Source organism: Notamacropus eugenii, chromosome 4 (assembly GCF_028372415.1).
Source record: "Notamacropus eugenii isolate mMacEug1 chromosome 4, mMacEug1.pri_v2, whole genome shotgun sequence".
Classification (NCBI taxonomy): domain Eukaryota; kingdom Metazoa; phylum Chordata; class Mammalia; order Diprotodontia; family Macropodidae; genus Notamacropus; species Notamacropus eugenii.
In genome coordinates, this window is record NC_092875.1 from 98,644,139 (window position 1) to 98,665,413 (window position 21,275).

The 21,275-nt window shown below is 37.1% G+C and overlaps 1 protein-coding gene across 1 annotated transcript in view; it reads left to right on the top strand.

The window, feature by feature from the left end:
• COL22A1 (collagen type XXII alpha 1 chain) overlaps positions 1-21,275 on the top strand; it is a 627,027-nt gene that overhangs the window by 500,081 nt on the left and 105,671 nt on the right. Inside the window, exons 42-43 of the mRNA XM_072602989.1 lie at positions 17,998-18,033; positions 18,834-18,887. Coding sequence (XP_072459090.1) covers positions 17,998-18,033; positions 18,834-18,887 — 90 coding nt within the window. The remainder of the gene's footprint in view (positions 1-17,997; positions 18,034-18,833; positions 18,888-21,275) is intronic.

Below are 21,275 nucleotides of genomic sequence, written 5' to 3' on the forward strand. Positions count from 1 at the left end.
TCTCAGGACTAGGAGGTACACTGAGTGACAACTGTTACCACCTTTGACTTGTTCTCTTGATCTTTGCTATTTCAGAAAGAACATGCTATTACATTGGTCTGTCAATTATTTACTCAGTTCTGCTAAGGGAATGTAGTATATTCTTTGGTCACCAGATGGTGCTCCAAACTCTCTGTGAGTAGCCTCTTTACTCTCTCCCCAATTCCTCATGGTTCTAGGACTCTTGGCTGGTAGTCACTGAGATAGACCCCAGATTCAAAGGAAATCTAGAAGTTATGGTCTGGAATATACTGAAAATGACCAAAACTTCAAAATTGGATGCATTCCATCCCTGGCCAAGAAAAAAAACTATGTTCTAAACCATGGCCCCAAAAACCAAATTCTTTTCTCTGACTCCGTCTTCTCAAGCAGGTATTCACTTTAAAAATCTGTCTCTTCTGAATCCCTTGCCTTTGAGGGACATTTGTGATGTGAAAATACCATTTGTATATGTTTCTGTAATCCCAATTTGTCAAAGCCCATTTCCCATGGTATGGATCAGCCCCCCTCAAACACAGCACACATACTCCAAATTCACTAAGCAATTCACCATAATGGCCATATGACAGAACAATCAGATGGCATAAAAATTCAATTAAGCAATAAAACATTGCTTCAAATAGTTGCAAAAATGATGAAATGTAAATTGATTGTTTTTCTTCCTTCCCCTTAACTTCTCTTAGTTTGTCTGGAGGGGAACTGAAAGGAAAGGGATTGGGAAGGTTTCAAATTATTCATAGACTCCTTAGCAAGTGCTCTGAAGAAGCAGGGTAAAAAGAACCTGTGGAGAAGAATTCTGTTTGATCCCATAAACAACACCTCCATTACATTGTGAGCTCTTTGAAGGTAGGGACTTTTTTTTGCCTTTTTTTTGTATCCCTAGAGCTTAGAATCGTGAATAACCAATTGTTGTTTTTCAGTCACATCAGTCATGTCTTACTCTGTGTCCCCATTTGGGGTTTTCTTTGCAAAGATACTGGAGTGGTGGAGTGGTTTGCCATTTCCTTCTCTAGCTCATTTTACAGTTGAGGAAAATAGGCAAACAAGGTTAAGTGACATGCCCAGATTGACACAACTACTAAGTATCTGAGGCCAGATTTGAACTCAGGAAGATGAGACTCCTTGACTCCAGGCCCAGCACTCTACCCACTATGTCATCTAACTGCCCCTAAACAGTAGATATTTAATAAATGTTTATTGACTGTTTATTGATTGACTGCTAATTGCATTCTATCCAATCAGCACTCCATTGTTAGGTAGGGCTATTCTCTGTTTCCTCTGGCTGCCCACATTCTGCTACCATTTGGTCTGAACTCCCCATCCACTTGAGGTCTGTCTCACCTCCAAGAATAGTTTTGCAAACAGGTCTGGGTTCATCCTTTGCTTTCCCCTGATTACAGCTGCTCAATCAGCAATCAGCACACCAATGCTGTGTCTTGAACACCCACGAGGAAAAAATCTCGGAAGGTTCTTCCTGCTACTTCTTTGTGTAAGCTTTCAAAAATTTCTTAATAAAAGCCTCTCCAAGGAAAAAACAAATCAGAAAAACTGAAAATTCTGGGAAATATTTCCCCCATCTCCCTGTTTATGTAGTCTCTTTGGGGCTCTCTTTTACCTTGTTTTCCCAAGAAGTCTTGAACCAGTGGATTACATTTGAAATTGAAACTGGGTTGTTGGTCATCCACCAGGGGCTATTATAGCTGACATCAATGCCTATGTTAATAAAAACATTTAGAGGAAAAAAAAAAAACTTAATGAAGCCTTTCTTTGAAAGGACTCAAACACTCCAAAAAAGAAGTTTCTACTTGTCTTCCAAAGAATCATACTGTAGACTCAATGTTGTTGTCAGGTGAAGGATGATTTATTAAAAATCCGAGGAAGAAGAGATAGATGGGAAATGTTGCTAATGTTCATAGGAGAGATATTGGGGTTGTTGATTAGACGTGTTATTCCTGGGGCATAAGTCTGAGGGCAAGCACAAATTCCCAAGTCTTGTCAAAACATTTGAATACCACTTATTTCCTGATGCTCCACATGGATAGAAATTATATTGTCAGAAAGAATCTAAAGAACATGAAGTCTTGATGAAGACTTTAGTGACACAAATGGGTATTTTCACATGATGGCTGTCCCTCAAAGGCAAAGGACTCAGAAGAGACAGATTTTTAAAGTGAACACCTGCTTGAGAAGATGGCATCAGAGAAAAGAATTTGGTTATTGGGGCCATGATATACAACATAGTTTTTTTCCTGGTCAGGGATGAAATGCATCCAGTTGTAATGCAAGTGAGTGTTTGCCTGAAATCTTGCAAATCTAAACAAAGGAACTTTAAACCGAAAAGAAAATAGCAGGAAGAAAACACATATACAGCAAGCAAGAGACTATACTACAATTTTTTTTTAAATAGTATTTTATTTTTTTCCCCAAATACAAATTAGGAAAAAACTTAGCATTCATTTTTGAGAGATTTTTGAGTTTCATATTTTTCTATCTCCTTCCCTTTCCTGTCCTCTTCTGAAAATGGTAAGCAGTTTGATAGTTTATACACGTGTTATCACGTAAAACATATTTCCACATTCATCATAATTATGGAAGAAGAAACAGATCAAAAGAAAAAAACAAGAAAATAAAGTAAGGGAAAAAAAAATATGCTTCATTTTGCATTGAGTCCAGCAGTCCTTTATCTTACTATGGATAACATTTTCCTTTGTGAGTCCTTTGTATTTGTCTTAGATCATTGTGTTGCTGAGAAGAAATGAGTCATTCATCACACAATGCTGCTGATACTGTGTACAATGTTTTCCTAGTTCTGCTCATTTTAGTTTGCATCAATGTGTACAAGTCTTTCCAGGTTTTTTTCTGAAATATGCCTGTTCATTATTTCTTACTGCACAATAGCATTCCATTACATTCATAAAATGTAATTAGTGGCTTGTTCAACCATGCCCCAATTAATGAGCATCCCCTCACTTTCTAGTATTTTGCTACCACAAACAGGGCAGCTATAAATTGTTTTTGCACATGTAGGTCTTTTCTCCTTTTGTATGATCTCTTTGGGATGCAAGCCTAGTAGTGGTATTGCTGGATCAAAGGGTATCCATAGTTTGGCTTCCCTTTGGACATAGTTCCAAATTGCTCTCCAGAATGATTGGATCAGTTCACAATTCCACCAATAGTGCATTAGTGTCCAAGTCTTCCCACATCCTCTCCAACATTTATCATTTGCCTTTTAATCATATTAGCCAATCTGATTGGAGTGAGGTAGTATTTCAGAGTTGTTTAAACTGGCATTTCTCTAATGAAAAGTGTTTTAGAACACTTCTTCATATGCCTATAGATAACTTTGATTTCTTCATCTGAAAACTGCTTATTCATATCCTTTGACCATTTTTCAATTGGGAATGGCTTATAGTCTCATACATTTGACTCAGTTTTCTATGTATACTTGAGAAATGAGACCTTTATCAGAGACATTTGCTATAAAAGATTGTTTCCCAGTTTTCTGCTCTCCTTCTAATCTTGGTTGCATTGGTTTTATTTGTACAAAAGCTTTTTGATTTATTATGATAAAAATTATCTGTTCTATATTTTGTAATGCTCTATTTCTCATTTGGTCATGAATTCTTCACCTCCCCATAGATCTGACAGGTAGACTATGCCTTGCTCTTTTAATTTATTGCTTCTTTGTCTATGGTACCTTTTAGCAAGATGTAGTTTCCTTCCTTATATCTTTTAATTGGACCTATTTTTGCTTTCACTTTGTCTAAAATCAGGATTGCTACCCCTGCTTTTTTTTTTTTTTTTACTTCAGCTGAAGTATAATGCTCTATCCCCTTACCTTTATTCTACATGTGTCTCTCTCCTTCAAGTGTGTTTCTTGTAAGCAACACATTGTAGGTTTCTGATTTTTTGATCCACTCTGCTATATGCTCCTTTTTTATGGGAGTATTCATCCTATTTACATTCACAGTTATGATTACTACCTATTTATTTCTTACCATCCTATTCTTCCATTTGTCTTCTCTCTCCTTTCACACTTTCCCTCCTCAAAGTGTTTTTGCTTTTACCTATCACCTACTCTGATCTTTCCTACCTTCAGTCAGTCCACTCTCCTCTCCCCTCTACTTAATCCCTTTCCTCCTACTTCCTTGTCAGGTAAGATAGATTTCTATATTTAACTCATTGTGTATATTATTCCCTCTTTGAGCCAGTATTGATGAGAGTAAAGTTCAAGTGATGCCCTCCCATCTTTCCTTCTATTGTAATAGATTTTTGGTACCATTTCCTGTGAAATAAAATACCCCATTATGCCTCTCTCTTCCTTCTGCATCCAGTGTACTCCCCTTTCTTATCCCTTGGTTTTGGGGTTTTTTTTGTAATTCCCTCAAATTCATCTTATACCTGTGCCCTCTGTCTATGTATACTCCTTCTAGCTGCACTATTAGTGGTACAACTTTTAAGAATTATGAATATTACCTTCCCATATAGGAATATAAATATTTTACTTCTATTGAATGTCTTATGTTTTCCATTTTTACCTATTCTTCTTTTGGGTCTTGATATTAGAGGTCAAAATTTTGGTTTACTTCTGGTCTTTTCCTTATGAAGCTTTGAAAGCCTTCTATTTCATTAAATGACCATTTTTTTCGGATGTATTATGCTTAATTTTTCCAGATAAGTTATCCTTGGCTGTAGTCTTAGATCCTTCATCCTCTGGGATATCATGTTCTGTGATAATCCCCTCCTTTAATATTGCAGCCACCGGGTTCTGTGTGATCCTGATTGTGACTCCCTGATACTTGAATTGTTTCTTTCTGTCCATTTGTATTTTTTTTTTTTGACCTGATAGTTTTAAGATTTGGCTATAATGTTCCTTGGGATTTTTATTTTGGGATCTCTTTCCTGAAATGACTGGTATTACATTATTTCAATGCCTATTTTGCCATCTGGTTCTAGGATATCAGTGCAGTTTTCCTTGATAATTTCTCCAAAGATGCTATCTAGGACCTTCTTTTAATTATGGTTTTTAAGTAGTCTAATGATTTTGATATAGTCTCTCCTGGATCAATTTTCCAAGACAGTTTTTTTTTTCTCATGAAATATTTTACATTTTCTTTTTGAGCTCTTTCATGAACTCTTTCTGAGTTTGAGACCACTTCCCATTTTTCTTTGGGGCTTCGTCCATAGATATCTTGACAATGTTGTCCTCTTCTGAGTTTGTGACTTGATCTTCCATGTCACCAAAATAACTTTTTGTGGTCAAGTTCTTTTTTTTGCTGTTTTTTGTGCTTTTTTTTTTTTTTTTTTTTTTTTTTGCCTTTTGCCTTTTGCCTTCTTTTCAAGTTGAGCTCTGATCTGAGAGTGGAAGGGGCACTGTCTTGGGCTTCTTCTTCTAGTGGTTGCAGGCCTTGTCAGTTTACCTAGTGCTGTGCTGATATTGCCCTGAGACTCACTGGGGATCCTCATGTCTGGTGCTACACTGAGGGTGGGGGGATTGGCTGGTGCTGTTTGAGTCCATAGGGGTCTGGAAGCTTACTTTGGTGCTGAGATGGGATCCTAATGATGTTGTCTGGTGTGTGCTAAGGCCTAGTGAGGTGTTTCTACATTTCCTCATGACTACACTGATGCAAATGGCAGTCTGCCCTCTAGAGGCTGCTTGTTTGCCTAGGGCTATGCTGAAGTGTGGAGGGTTGATGCTGGCTGGTTGCTGCCTCTTTGCTTAGGCACTTGTAAAATTTGCAGCTACCTATTTGCTTGGGACAGCACTGAAGCATGTGATGGTTCTCCGAGTTAGAATCTGCCTGTTCCCTTGGCTAAACTAAGGCATGTGGGGGGTCCTGAAATTGGTGTTTTTCTGTTCTGTCACACTGGGTCTCAGGATCTTCCACTGGTTTGCTGAGGTGGGACTTACTGCTGGCTTACTGGTCTGCTTTCTGTTCTGAACTATGTTCCTCTTTCACCTCTCTTGGGAGACATGTGCCTCTTTTTCTACTCCTCCAAGTTTCTTGAGCTAAAAGATTGTTTCACCCCAAATTTATTCTGGTTCTGCTTTTCCAGGATTTGTTTTGGGGCTCTAATTCATGGCTTTTAAAGATGAGTATGGGAGAGTTACAGTGATTTAATGCTTACTCTGCCATCTTGGCTCCTGGAAGTCTCCCCTACTACAATTGAGAAAGAAAAATAGCAGTTGAATTTTACAGGAGAAAATTTAAAATTTAAAAATTTAAAAAAAACCCTCATGGATTCAAATGTTTAAATACAACGGCATAAAATATGATAACAAACAAAATGAACTAAAGATTTTAATAAAAAGAGGCCAATTTCAACTCATAAGTTTCACTGCGAATTGGTGGTATACAATACATGACTGGAACATAGCTTTTGAAGGGCATATATCATTCAAAATGAACATTATAAGGATACATGGATGATGTATCATTGACTGTTGACACATTATATTCATTTATGATTACCCCTGACCAATAGGAATCAGTTTTGATGGAATAGGTTTAGCCAAGATCAATGGACGCAGAGATAAGTAACAACATGTATTGTCATATGAGTACATCGTGGATGATTTGCAGGAAAAAAAAAGTAAAGAGTTGGAGTCTGGGCAAAAAAATCACAAGTCTAGCATGGAGCCATGATATAACAATGCTAGAGAACTTCAGCTATCAATATAGCAGCTGGAGCATTCTGCCAAATGCAAAGATCTGTTAATTTCTTAAATTGCCTTAATGATAATATCATAATTTAAAAGGTGAAAGACTCCAAAAAGGGAAATTCAATTTTGGATTGGATTTTTACCAAGAGGGAGGAACTGGTTTCTGGAGTAGAAATGATGGGAACATTGACGTGAAGTGGCAACTCCATCTTTACGTTTGTACCAGAGAATGGGCATAAAGTCATACATTGTCTGGTATGCACCTTGGATTCTGGAAAAATACAAAACATTCAAAGAAAGAATAGTTAAAATTCCATGGACAGAAATTCTCTGGGAGAAGTCAGGAGACATGAAAAGATAATGAATGACATTTTGAAGCCACAAAAAGAAACAATTCAATGTGTAGGAAAGGAGAGTTGTCTAAATAAATCTGTTTAACAAAATCTCTCTAGCAATTTTTGTGGAAAATAAGACATGGGCAGATGATAGTAAAATGTAGCAGATTAAGGACTAGTTCAATGGCTAGACATAAAGACTGGTCATTAATTATTTCTTATGAATTTAGAAGAAGGTCTCTAGTGGGGTGCCTCAGGTATCTGTGGTTGACCTGATTCTATATAACATTTTTTTAAAATCCGTGCCTTGAATTAAAGCATTGATTAAAAGTTCCACAAATTTGCAGATATTGGAAAATTGGAAGAGATCACTCTGGATGGCAAATTCAGGGATTCAAAAATGATGACAGGATAGAACATTGGGCCAAATCTGATCAAATAAAATTTAGTAGATATTGATATGTCTTATGCTTGAGTTCAAGTAATCAACTTCACAAGCACAAGACAAGTGAAGCACAGCTCATCAACAGTCAGTTTGAAAAACTCGCCAAGTCAGTAATGTGGTATGCCAGCCAGGAAAGCTAATTTTTAAAAAATGGAAAAAAAGAAAGAAAGCTAGTGGAATCTTGGTGTGAATTAAGAAAGGCATAGTTTCTAAGTGTGCAGAGAAGAACTATCACCTCTTGATGTTGTACAATACAGAAGTCTATATTCTCTTCTTGGCAGGCTATATAAGAGTAGTGTTTTACTGTTTTTAGTTGGACTAGATAGCACCTAAGGTTCCTTCCAATCCTTTGCCTTCTTTTTCTCTATTTCAATTTATTTATTGTCATACTTTGTGTACTTGTAATTAGACATCAGAACATGAGTATTACTCTTGTCCTTTTCCTTGAACACTGTCTCTGAAGAATGACTAGTCCTCTCCAATTGTCTTGAATCATACTTTCTAATCGGGGTAGTATCAAGCTCATGGAGATATGTAAGTTGTGCCCTCTTTCTCCTTTCATATCCATAAGTGGCTAAAAAAGCATATTATTTATTATTTGGGGAGAATGAGATATTCTGGGCAATCAAATATACTGGCCAATAAATTTACTGTATCTAATATGCATGGATCATCAATTTTTACAGCATTCAAATATAAAAGAAATTAACTTTATGTTAAAGCTGGTACAGGACATAGAGCATTGATCCTGGAATCAGGAAGATTCATCTTCCTGGGCAAATCGCTTACCTGTTTGCCTCACTTTCTTCTTCTTTAAAATGATCTGGAGAAGGAAATAGCAAACCACTTCAGTATCTTTGCCAAGGGGTCATGAAGAGTTGGACACAACTGGAAAATGACTGAACAAGAACATGTAATGGTTCAGAAACCAGATGAACATCGTTGTAGAGCCTCAGTCATCCACATAAGGTTCCACATTTATATACCCTGCTTCAAAATTTGTCAAAACCTTCTCATACATTGTTTTACTGGTTCTGTCCAACCGCTGCTTACTCTCTCCATTTCGTAGATGACAGCACTGAGTCTTAGAGAGGAGAAATTATTTGGCCAGTTTTGTACAGCTAATAAGTAAATGACAGAACAGGGATTCAGAACCTCATCTGCTGAGTCCACGTCCAGGACTCTTTTGTTCTACTATCTTCCCAGATACTGTGCTGAATAAAATGTGCCCAAATCCACTGTTATTCAATAACCATGAATTAAACAGATTCATTGAAGTTATGTCACCATGCTTAATGTTTCAAGAAATACCAATGAACTCTGCCCTCAGTGTCCTGATTTCTGTTTGTTATATGTGTTGCTTCATATGATTTGTCATTCATTCATTTATTCATTATTCCTTATAATTATTATATAGAGTGCCTCAAGTAAAGCATTGGAACAGGGGAGATGCAGAGATAAATGAAATTTATTACCTGTCCCCAGAGAGCCATATAGCAATAAGATCTCAAATTCAATCCAATTCAACAAAACATTTATTAAGTGAATATTGTGTGCATAAATGAGTTACCAACACTGCCCCTCTGAGTTTATTGACAAAGAAAGAGATATAACACAGAAGTAACTAAAAGACAAAATGGAATATTGGTAATGCATTAAGAAAGGCACAAACAAAGCACTATGTGAGGTCTGAGGGAGGAAAAAGAAATTCTGACCTGGGGAATCACAGATGGCTTCATGGAGTGGATGTTATTTTAGTCAGATCTTGTTCTCATGCATTTAAATAGCCATAGCTATATATACATGCATACATACATATATGTATATATATTTATGTGTATGTTTATATACATATGTATGTATGTATATAGGGAGAGAAGGAGACAGAGACAGAAAGAGATAATAGCATACATATATGCATATGTAATATAATTATGCAGAAAGATGCTATACACATATGTATATATAAATATGATAATATAGAGATAATAAAATATCTATTTATATATAAATATAATTATATAGGGAGATAACATACATATCTAAGTATATAGCCACACACACATATATATGAAGAGGAGAGAGAGAGAGAGAGAGAGAGAGGGAGAGGGAGACAGAGAGAGAGAAGGAGAGGGAAAGACAGGATGAGAGAGAACTACAAAGAAAGGGCTCCTGGAGCTCAAAAGAGGTAGTGAATCACCTGTTACTGGAGGTGTCAAAGCAGCAGCTGAGTACTCATTCATCTGGTATGCTCTAGTTATGATTCATGCATTGATGAGGAGTCTGGAATAGGTGACCTATGAAGTTTCTTCCAATTCTAAGATTCATTGGAGTTATTCTTAGGTTCCTTTCAGTCGAGATGATTCCTGCGGCCTGTACAGTGAAAAAAGATCAAGTTTTGATACAAGACTCAATGGGGTCAAAGGATGACCCTGACACTTACTAGTTTTGTGAACTTGAGCAATTCACTTAATTTTATTATTTAATTTGTTTTATTTTTAATGAATAAAATAAGCATTTTCCATAATTAATTTATTCACTTAATTTTCATTCATTCAACAAGAATTTATTGGGTAGCTACTGAATCACAGAATTCTTTGTGCTGGGGATATAATGAACTTTCCCTCAATGAACTTACTTTCTATTAAGATTAAGCAACATGATAAATAAATACAAAATATATGCAAAGTGTTTTCCAGAGAAGATGTCACTAACAGCTGGGGTATCAGAGTAGGTCTTGAACTGGGAGTGGTTGGTGTTAAGCTGCATGGTTTCTTTATCTGCAGAACAGGCGAGATAATAATCATACTACCTAACACAGAGTATTGTGAAGATATTACTTTATAAGCTGTGAAGCCTGGAGACATATGAACTATTTGACATAACCGGTAGATAACATCTAAACATAATAGTGCCTGCCTGATGTATACAGGGGTTTGAGGAAGGAAGCCAAATGAATGTTCTTCTTTCATCAGCAGCAAGTTTTGTGTTGGCCAGCAGAGGGGAGCATTATCCCAGCTGGGTAGTCAGTACTCCAGCTGATCTGAGTAACGGATGTTAAGGATGCAGGTGAAGGGAAAGTCAGAAAGTATAGATGCTAGGGCTACAAGGGACCAGGATATGACTAGCTTAGGGTTATGATGTTAGGAATGGTAAGTCAACTTAGGACCAACAAAATCTCAAGAAATTGGAGATATTTAGCCTGGGAAAAGAAAGTTGAAGAAGAGACGATGTTTTGACGTACTACTACGTTGAAAAAGAGGTCAGTTTTTTTTTTCCTTCTTAGCCCCTAAGGGCAGAACTAGAAACAGTGATTGAAACTCAAGAAATTAACCAGCTCAGCATAAGGAGGAAAAAACACATCATAACAATAAGAATTGCCTTGGGAATTAATGTGTTTCCTTATTATTGGAAGTTACTAAGAAGATGACCAGTGTTGTTATGTTATGGTAAAAATATCTGTTCAGGTATTCATGGGACTAGGGACTCTGATGTTACTTCCTAATTGAAGCTCCTGTGAATGACACTTTAAATGACTCAAGGCAGAGTCGATATGAAAATAAGAAGCTAGAAACAGGGACGTCACTCATTTATCCAAGGCAAATCATCCACTGACTACTCAGTGTCCTCTGGACATTTTGGCTATCAGGGATGGCTATCCCTTCACAGTTGGGGCATGAAGGTTCCTGGTTAGACAATAGACATGGTCATAATAATGCTGAATAAACATTTACTTAGTGTCCAGGCACTGTACTAGTCACTGGGGGTACAGAGAAAAAGAGAATATGATAACTGTCTTCAAGGAGCTTACATTCTCTAGAAAAAGAATACCTCTAGACGTAAAAGTATACATACAAATAAACACAAGGTAATTTGCATGGGGAGGCACCAGTAGCTGGGAGAATCAGGGAAGGACTTAGGTAGAAAGTAGTGCTGAGCACTGGAGGGAACTGAGAGTTCTTGGGTAACGACAATGACAATCGCTATATTTCCATAGATAGTTAAAGTTTATAAAATGGTTTGGCTTAGGCATAATGACTATCCCCATTTTTACAGATGGGACAACTGAGTTTCAAAGAGATAAAATACCACCAACAGATCTACTTGGTCAAATGTTTATTAATTTTTAGGGCTTCCAGGCAATGGAGGCATGTCATAGAGTGGAAAGCCTTCAGATTTGAAGTCAAGAGATCTGGGTTGGAATCCCAGCTCTATCATTCACTGCACGTAGGAAGTTGGACAATTGTCTTCTCTTGGGTTTGGATTCAACAACCTCTAATGTCCCTGTCAACTCTAAATACTTAACTTGGAAGTATCTTTCCAAAGGCCACACCATGTGAACTAGGGCCTTAACCTGGGTTTCCTGACTTCCGATCAGGGGTTCTTAATGTGTATGTGAAAGACCCTTTTGGTGAAGGTCCCTTTTCAGAAGAACGTTTTGTTTTTAAATTCATAATTGAAGTAGATAATGCATTTTGATGACTGATGAATGAAAATAAAATTGATTTTTTTTTCCATCCAAGTTCATGGACCCCCTGAAATCTATCCATGGACCCCTTGGAGGTCCCAGGCTATACGTATAACTGTATCTCTTTCCATTATGCCATACAGTCTTTCCATACTGGCATTGTGAAATGAAATACTGTGGTTTTATGTATCTACATAATCTAACCTGGGCTATCTGTGGGTCCATCTAGTATAAAGTCTCATTAGTGGTAGAAACAAGCTTACCTCATAGTAAAAAGACGAATATAAATCACTTTTGAAACAACTCCTCTCAAAGAGAGAGCAGCTGAAAAGCAATTTGCCAGGTCCGCCCCAGAGGCTATAAATCTAATCTTGTTTTGGTATATTTCCACTGCTTTTACTGAAATTCAGCTTGGGTTTTGGTTATCAGATTTCCACATGTCCTTTCCCTGGCTTCTGGCCTGAGTCTCTATGTCCCAGGAATTTAAGAGAGAAAAAAAGGTCCAAAGGCAAGATAAGGTGAGAGATGGGGAAGGAAAAGAAAAAGAGAAAAGGAAAGAGTGCAGGGACACTTTGGTTTAAGAGGAAAAACTTTAGGCTTGGAGGCAAAAGGCCCAAAAGCATCTCTGACACATACAGGCTGAGTCTCAATAGGCAAGTCACTTAAATCCTCAGTACCCCCAGGCAACTCCTGAGGATTCTCAATTGCTGAGAAGTTGTTGAAGGAGTTTGCTTACCAGGAGCTCCCTATACCAATGAAATCATAGTCCAGTCCCATCCTATCCTACCTTGGCCTCATTTTCCTCATCTGTAAAATAAGGATTATTGACATTTGTAACATTCAATGCTCCAAGTTACTTTTTTTTTTTTAAGCAAAAGTGATTTTTAAATTACAAAGTGCTATGAGAATATGAATTATTATTATCATTACAGAAAGAAATGCTTTGCGGGCAACTCCCGAGTGCAGGATTTGGGGATTTCCAGTGCATTCTCTCCCAGCAGACACTTGTTTGAAGGCACTCCTTTTTGCCTTCCTGTAGAATTCTCCAAGTGGCTTTTTTGCAGATAATGGTGGTTTCCGCTCTGGGGAAGGAAGCCAGATGGCATTGATTGTGTCTGTGAACCTCTGCCCCATTATACCTTAGAGGGTAACAGCTATTGAGATAGTTGTTTGATTTTTTGCTTTCCATTTATAAACCTTCTTAAAAACAAAGTTCTTTAATCTTAGTGCTTCCTCTAATCTCACCGCCTGAACCTTTAGTGCTTCAGAATAATCTTGCCGAAAGTATGGATAAAATTAGAGTCTCTCCCCACCACACCACAAAAGCCCACAAAATTCTTCCCATTCCTAATGGCAGTTCACTTTTATGCAGTGCTTGATGGTTTACAGGAGAACTTTCTCAACCATTATCTCATTTAATCCTCTCAACAATTCTAGGAGAAAGCTAGTGAGATTATAACCATTCACTATTATCTACTTGATTTCTTCCAATCAAATGTAAACTCCCTGAGGGCAAGAATTGTTTGTTTGTATGTGTGTGAGTGTAGGCCTTAAGAAAGGTTTATTGGATTGAATTGAACTGAATTGACTAAAAGTCTCAGACTCCTTGGAGTCCAAACCTGGTGTTCTCCCTACTATATCTTAGTTGTTCTTCATAGCTCAAGTACTTCTTGCTTTATAAAGGCTTTCCTGACCATTTTATCTTGAACTGGGTTCTTTGAACTAGATTCGCTCCCCCAACTGGCATCTGAGAGGATATCAGGTCCACCAAGCAAGAATCAGTAGATCTGAGTTTCTCCCTCCTACTCTGACTTTCTCTGCTCTTCTGAATGGATCACTTAGCATAGATGGCCCTTTACAGTTATCTTTCTTGTCATGCATATCTTTAACACATCTGTAAGTTCCTGAAAGGCAAGAGCCTTGTCTTATACTTCTGTCATACAGCAGGCATTCAAGAAATACCTGTTGAGTGTTGGAAAAAAGCAAATTCTAAGCAACTTCCTAACAAATAATGGAATCTCCATTTTAAAATTATTTAGAACTAGAAGGACTCTTAAAGGTCATCCAGTCCAATTATAGGAGAATGAGAGTTGGAGAAGGGCATTTGTTTGCCCAAGCTAGTAAGTGGAATCATCAGAACTTGAACTCACATCTTCTCACTCTAAGTCCAATGTTTTGTTTTGTGTTTTTGTAGATAAATGTAAAGTTGTTGTTTTCCCCCAAAGGGACTGCCCAAAATCTTTTATTGAATGAAGTTTTATTTATAAAGGCATTGTGCAATAATGAACAAAGTTCTGGGCTTGCTTTGAGAAAGAGCTTTCTTTAGACCCTTCCTGGGATGTTCAGTGGCTGTGTGACCATGTTCTGGCAAGTCATTTAATTTTTCTATATCTCAAGCAACTCTATATGCAGTTCAGTAGGCTATAGATGGGTAACAATCTGATTGATACAGGGAGTTCCCATGCTGAGAAAAATCACAATTCCTGGACATAAAAGATCATAGATTTAAAGCTGGATGCAATTTCAGAAGTGATTTTTCCCATGGTCAAGCCGTTAATATTTGGCAGGAGAGAAATCTGAATTTAGGCCCTCCCTACTCTACTGCTCTCTCCACCCCTTGATACTCACTTTCACACTTCTTTAGTGGATCAAGGATCTCTCCTGTGAGTCTTCTCTTTGCTATTGACAACCACAGCTCTCCAGTACTTTCTCACGTGGTGGAATTCTATCCAGGATAAACTTCTATTTAATTCAACAAACATTTAGAAAGTACTTATTATGCTCAAGATTCTATTAGTGATGGGAGGATATGATGCTCCAGAAATGAAGAAGGCATGGTGCTGCAACTCACAGACCATACAGTGTAGCACAGGAGACAAGACACAAGTGCAGATAACTATAATGCCGATAGAATGTCATCAGTATTACCTCTAAGATTTTCTCCTTCAAAATCCTCTTTTCTGATGACTATATATCACTATATGTAGACAGTTCATTGAATGATTATCAGTAAGTCACCTCACCTCTTAGCCTCAGTTTCTTCATCTGTAAAATGGGGACAATAATCACAATAATATATATAATGACTATAGTATAGCAATAACTATAATATTTGATGCGCAGCATTATTGTGAATTTAAGGGTGGGGTTGATTAATCACCCCTACCCCAAATGAAGTATCTAGCCTCTGGATACTTACTAGCTGTATGACACTGGGCAAGTCACTTAATCTCTATTTAGCTCAGTTTCCTTATCTGCAAAATAGAGACAATAATAGTATCTCACAAGGTTCTTGTAAGAATAAAATGAGATAAAATTTTAAAAATGCTATATTTTAAAGCACTATTTAAATGCTAGCTATTAACTAAGGAGATGCTCCACCTTGATAACTTTGTCAAATGAGACACATCTATTGAATCAATCAAAGATATTGAACTAAATCTGAGTAACCTAGTTTATCAAGTTGAGAATGAGTAAAATGTTCCTAGTTACTATGTGAAATGAAATGATGCTATAAAAGAAATATGTTGGGACTGATTGAGGAGACTCAGGCATACATTGTGAGGCTTTCTATAAAATAAGAAACCAGTCAATCAATCAATCAATCCATCAGTCAATTTATTACGCATCTACTATATGCCAGACATGTGCTGGAAATTAAAAAAAAAAAGGCAAAGCAGTCCCTTGCCTGCAGGTAATTTACAATTCAGTGGGGGAAACAACATGCAAACAAATTTATGCAAAGTAAGCAATACACAAGATAAGAAGTAAATAATTGAAAGAGGGAAGGAAAGCACTGTCAATAAGAGGTGTTGGTGAAATCTTCCATTAAAAGTTATGATTTTTGTCAGAACTTAAAGGAAGATGGAGAGGAGGTCTGTAGTTGGAATTGAGGGGGAGAGCACTAGGTTGGATCCCAGAATTTGAGTAATGAGCCAAGAGAAGGCAATTCTACTCAGGCCGTTGAGAGGGACTCACTTGTTCATGGGGGAAGGGAAGAGCCTTGGAATCCTCCCTCTCTCCCCTTCTGAACTGCCAGACTAAAGGAAAATCTTTTACACTTTGAAGTATCTGAAATATTTGGACTTCTCAGTGTCTTAGCAGTATCTCCAGAGATAGCAGTGACTGGCAGCAGTGTCTGTCTACACAGAAAGGCAAGAACAAACCAGATCTGCTCAGGAAAGGCAACTGCAGTCTTACTAGGAACCCATTAGAAAGCTACGCAGTCCTAAAGGAAAACATCATAAGGGTCCCATACTAGGGAGAGTAGGAGGATAAAGTACTTCAGCCTTCAAGGGAGCTATGAATTACCCTGTTGTAAGGTTGAGCCCATTTTTCCCTGGATTCTGTAGGTACTTGTTGGACAGTGTGCCCCTGTTTTAGGGAGGGGCTGGAAAGTGGGGCAGAAACTATTCTTACAATATACCCCATGCATATCTTTAACGCATTGGTAAAAAACCTAATTCTAAAAGCCAGTTAAGTCTATTTGGCTAATTGATATCAACTGAGAATCACTGGACTACTCCCAACCCATGGGGACTTTTGAGCTATACAGTTATAGGAACGACCTCCCCAAAAACTCTTAAGACTTGACCCTTAAAATACCAAAGGCAAATGTAGTAGCTACCTTATGGGGACCTGGTTTGCCAACTTGAATAAGAATTAGGACAGTATATCCAAAGTCTAGACTATGAAGGATCAAATGTGCTCAATCCTAGTTGGTTATTTTCTCTTGCTTTGTGAATACTTTGTAGTTACTTTACTCAGTATCACATCCTTCAGTAGAATGTTTGCTGACTGATAGTAAAAACTTCTTTCTTTTTTGCCTTTGTACTCCTAATACCTAGAACAATACATAGCATATAAAATATCAGCACTAGGTCTGTGTTTTTATTAATACAAGGAACTATCAGATAATTTACTAATGCAGTCTGGTTCCTTCTTTGCTGTTTTTAACGTTAGAGAGCTGTACTTAAGTGCCTTACTCTGGGTCACACAGCCAGTATGTTTCAGGATTGGACTGGAATGAAAGGCTTCCTGGTTTCAGGGCCAGTTTTCTGTTGGCTTTGTTTAATAAATGTTGAATCAAATGTTGATTATTATGAAATGAGTTCATTGGAGGCAAAGTACTTTAGAGGACAGAGATTTACCTTTGGGTCAAGAAGACCTATTTTAAGTCCTACTTCTGGCACACACTAGCCGTCTGAATATTGGTAATTCACTTAAATTGTCAATGTCCCCTTGACAGCCCTATAAAACTTATTTATAACTATCTTTTGAGTTATCAACAAGTTGCTGATTTTTATTGATGGAGGGAGTTTCTACATCGGAAATTCATGACAAACATCGAATCATAGATCTGAGCAAAAATCAATGACAGAGAGCACTTGACAAATCTTGGCACTCTCTGGAAATAGTAGTCATTATTATTATTTTTATTATTACTAATCTTGGGGAAGAAATCAAGATGTTAAGTTGAAGGAAATCCCAATAGGATTTACTCTTACTAAAGGAAAAGCTGCATTAACTTGGTTGCTGTATTGTGTTTCTCTCCTACTTGTTCAGTTGCCTAGAGGCTGCCAAGTAGTCTTACATTTGCCTCAAGTTAAGATGAGCAAGAAGCTCTTTCATTCTAATGAATTCAGTGGTGTTAAGGTGAAAAACTGAACATTCTTTATTCAAATCAGTCATTAAACTGTCCCAAAATTTTGCTTCCTATTGGGAAAGATCCCACTGCCAGACCAATCCCAAGGGAGATCTCAGTGATTTCATTCGTATTCTAGCTTCACTTGAGGTACATTAAAGCATGAAATTCTTGGAAACCCAAACCATTGCCTTTCAGTTACAAGACCACACACCATACAGAGTTGAAGAGATTCTCAGGTGGTACATCCATCCCCCAGTACTTTGTCTTCTCTTCTGTTTCCCCCATCCCCAACCTAGGCCCTCTGGCTGCTAATCTCCATATCTGGTGAAACTGACTATCTTGCCTGTAGTTGAATATTGAGCCTAATATTAAGGAATATCTTGTTCGGTTTGTCTCTAGGGTTCCATTGGACCACCAGGAGAAAAAGGACCACCAGTAAGTACAATGTGCCTCAATAGTGGCTAGATTTTTGTAGGGAATATGTTGGGGTGCTTGGTTGAGCATTGCTTCCATCATGTAGATTGCAACCCATGTAGTTCTCATTTTATGTGATCCCCTTCCAACGTTTTCCATTAATCCTCTGTGAGGATCCTTTCAACATGCCAGTGACTATGTTATGATTCTTCTAGTATTTTAACAGATACTATTGAAAGTTGACATTTTTGAATGTTCTCCTGGGTACCAGGAAAAATCATTAAAAGGGTACTATTATATGTGCATGAGAGTGTGTGCATGCACATGTATGTATGTGTATATATACAAATACATATATGTGTATGTATGTACATGTACTTATATATGTATGTGTGTATATATGTATATATGTTGCTAGGAATGTGATGAAATCAAAGGAATTATTGGTTATAGGTTTATAGGGTTGAGTTTGGGAGAAGAATAAACTGAATTCAGTTAGTTCAAGGCTAATGACCAGAGGAAAGACTGAAATGCAAATAGATTGAAGATAACAGTGAGAAAAAATAATAGATTTTAAAAGAAGGCTTAAACACAGAGATGGAATGATGGGAGGTTGTGGTCTAGTAGATTAGGACAAAGTAGCCTTATGTTTCCGATTCCACAGACTGATAATACATTTCTTATATTCATATATAAAATACTCATGTGTATCAATGAATATGTCTATGTATATGATGTGTATATATATATTATATATGTAAGCATATGTATATGTACTCCCTAACATTTGAAGGGGTGTATTTTTTTCTTCTTTTACTCAGGGATCTCGAGGGTTACCTGGATTCCCAGGTCCACAAGGTCCAGCTGGACAAGATGTAAGTAAATAAAATTTATGTGTTCTACAATCACGAATTTATAAACTGTTGGATCTTCAAGAGACCGTATGAACATCATCTCCTCCAATGCTTAATTATGAAAATTGTGGCTAAGAGAGTAGAAGTGATTCGTAAGGCCAGATAGCAAGCTAACAACAGCACAAATAAGATTCAGACTGAGATTTCCTGACTCCTCCATCAGTTTTTTCTTACCACACCATTATTAGAAGATATTGACACCTCTACTAAGTCTATTATCAAATCAAGCAATCAATTTATAAACATCTATTAAGTACCTACTATGGACTATTATTTTAGGTGCTGGGAAAACAAAGTGAAAAAATGAAATTGTCCCTACCCACAAAGTGTTTGAAATATACAAAATAGATAATGTAGCCTTTGTATAGAGACTACACTAACAAGGGAGGTGTCAGGAGGTGAAAATGAAGAAAGGCCCCAGGTAGAAGGGGGAACCTACGTTGAATCTTCAAGGAAACAAGGGATTCTATTCCCGCAATCAGATCCCAGAAGAGGTGTAGTCCACCTTCCTCCTAAAGTCTTCCTGCAATCAAAAACAGAATACCTTCAAGTGGAACCTATTCTACTTTCAAATGTCTGTGCTTCTTAATACATTGAGCCAAAATCCTTCTACCTACACTTTATCTTTATTACTCCTGGTTCTACTTTTTAGTGTCAAACAGAAAAAAAATGGAATTTCTCTTCCATATGAAAGCTCTTCATGCCCCACCTGTCATTCCCTTTTATAAGCTTATTATCCCATTTTCATCATTATATAGAGTGGATCAGGCATCCAAGGTCTGAGTTCAAATTCAGCCTCATATTCTTACTAGCTTGTGTGACCCTGGACAAGTTGCTTAACCTCTGTTTGCCTCAGTTTCTTTTTATGAAATGATGATAAGAGTAGCACTTGGCTTCCAGCGGTGTTGTTAGGATAAAATGAGTTAATACTTTGAAAGTGCTTAGGTGGATGCCTTGAAGATAGTAGGCTTTATGTAAAGGCTGTTACTGTTAACTGTTATGATAACCCTTCTCCTAAGAAACCACAGTTTCTCAATTCCCTTTCAGTATTGTGGTGCCCAGAATTGAGGACAATTCCCAATGTTATTTGGCCAAGACAGCATACAGGAGGCTATTGCCTCCTGCTTGGTGAAAGCTGTATTATTCATAATACCTGCCAAATATGCATTTTTGAAGGTATATTGTACTGTTATTGTATTATTCCTCTTATAGATTCTTCTCACACAAACTGTTATCTAGCTAAACTTTTATCATTTTTTAAAATTTTGTTTTCTTATTAGTCTACGTAGAGAACCTTACATGTTGCCATACTGAATTGTATATTTGTAAGTTTAACCCATCCTTCTAACCTTTTGTAATCCTAGTGGATCTTTACAATCCCGTAACCTGCAAGCTATCCCTTTCAGCATGGTTCCCGTTAGAAATTGTCTTTTTCTTTTCCCAGTATGTTTCCTAATTAATGGCATGTGTCAAGCCACTCCAGAAAGGGATACAATAAATGAATCCCCATTAGAGGACTTACTACTTACCAAGGCACCAATCTTAAATCCTTAATGGCTTTAAATTTTAGAAAATTTATCCTGTGAAAAAATCTACTTTCCTGTAACTTCCATTCATTGGTGCTAGTGCCAAGGAAGATAAATCTGCTTTTCAAATACCTGGATACAGTTACCATCCTCCCACTTTCATCCCAGGACTCACAAGTAACCTTCTCTTATTAAGATTAAATGTCTTTGGTTCTGTTTGTCAATCTTTCTAGGACATAGTTTCCAGTCCTTTCACTGTCTTGTTTATTCTTTTCTATATACATTCAAGTTTGTCAATGTCCTTCCTAAAATAAGACTTTCACAGTAATATTTCACAGTAAATCAAAGGTTTACAATCATACAATTTAATAAAATGTGTAGCAAATAGGAGATTCCAATATGCTTATTAGTTTTGCTTATGTATATGTGTATACATATATAAATATATATTGTATATGTATATATCTATATAGATAAACTTTTTATTTGATAGAGTCAAACTCCTCCTTAACTATTTTCCCTCCAGTAAGATGTCTCTCATGCATAATGTAAAAATTATATAAGATTTCTTGCAAGATGTAACAGCAGTAATTATGTTTGATAACATTCTAATCATTAATATTAAGCAAGATGTAAAACAGGGAGTCATGTTCAAAAGAGGTTCATCACCATCACAGAAGAGATCCAGTATAGAATCCAAATATAAGAGGCAATCACTTTAGATGGTAAGGCTTTTCAGGTACCCATGTTTGCACATGTCCTCGTTCTGATTGGATCTTGGCCCAGGACATTGCAGAGCTTCCTAAATGAAATCCAAAATCCC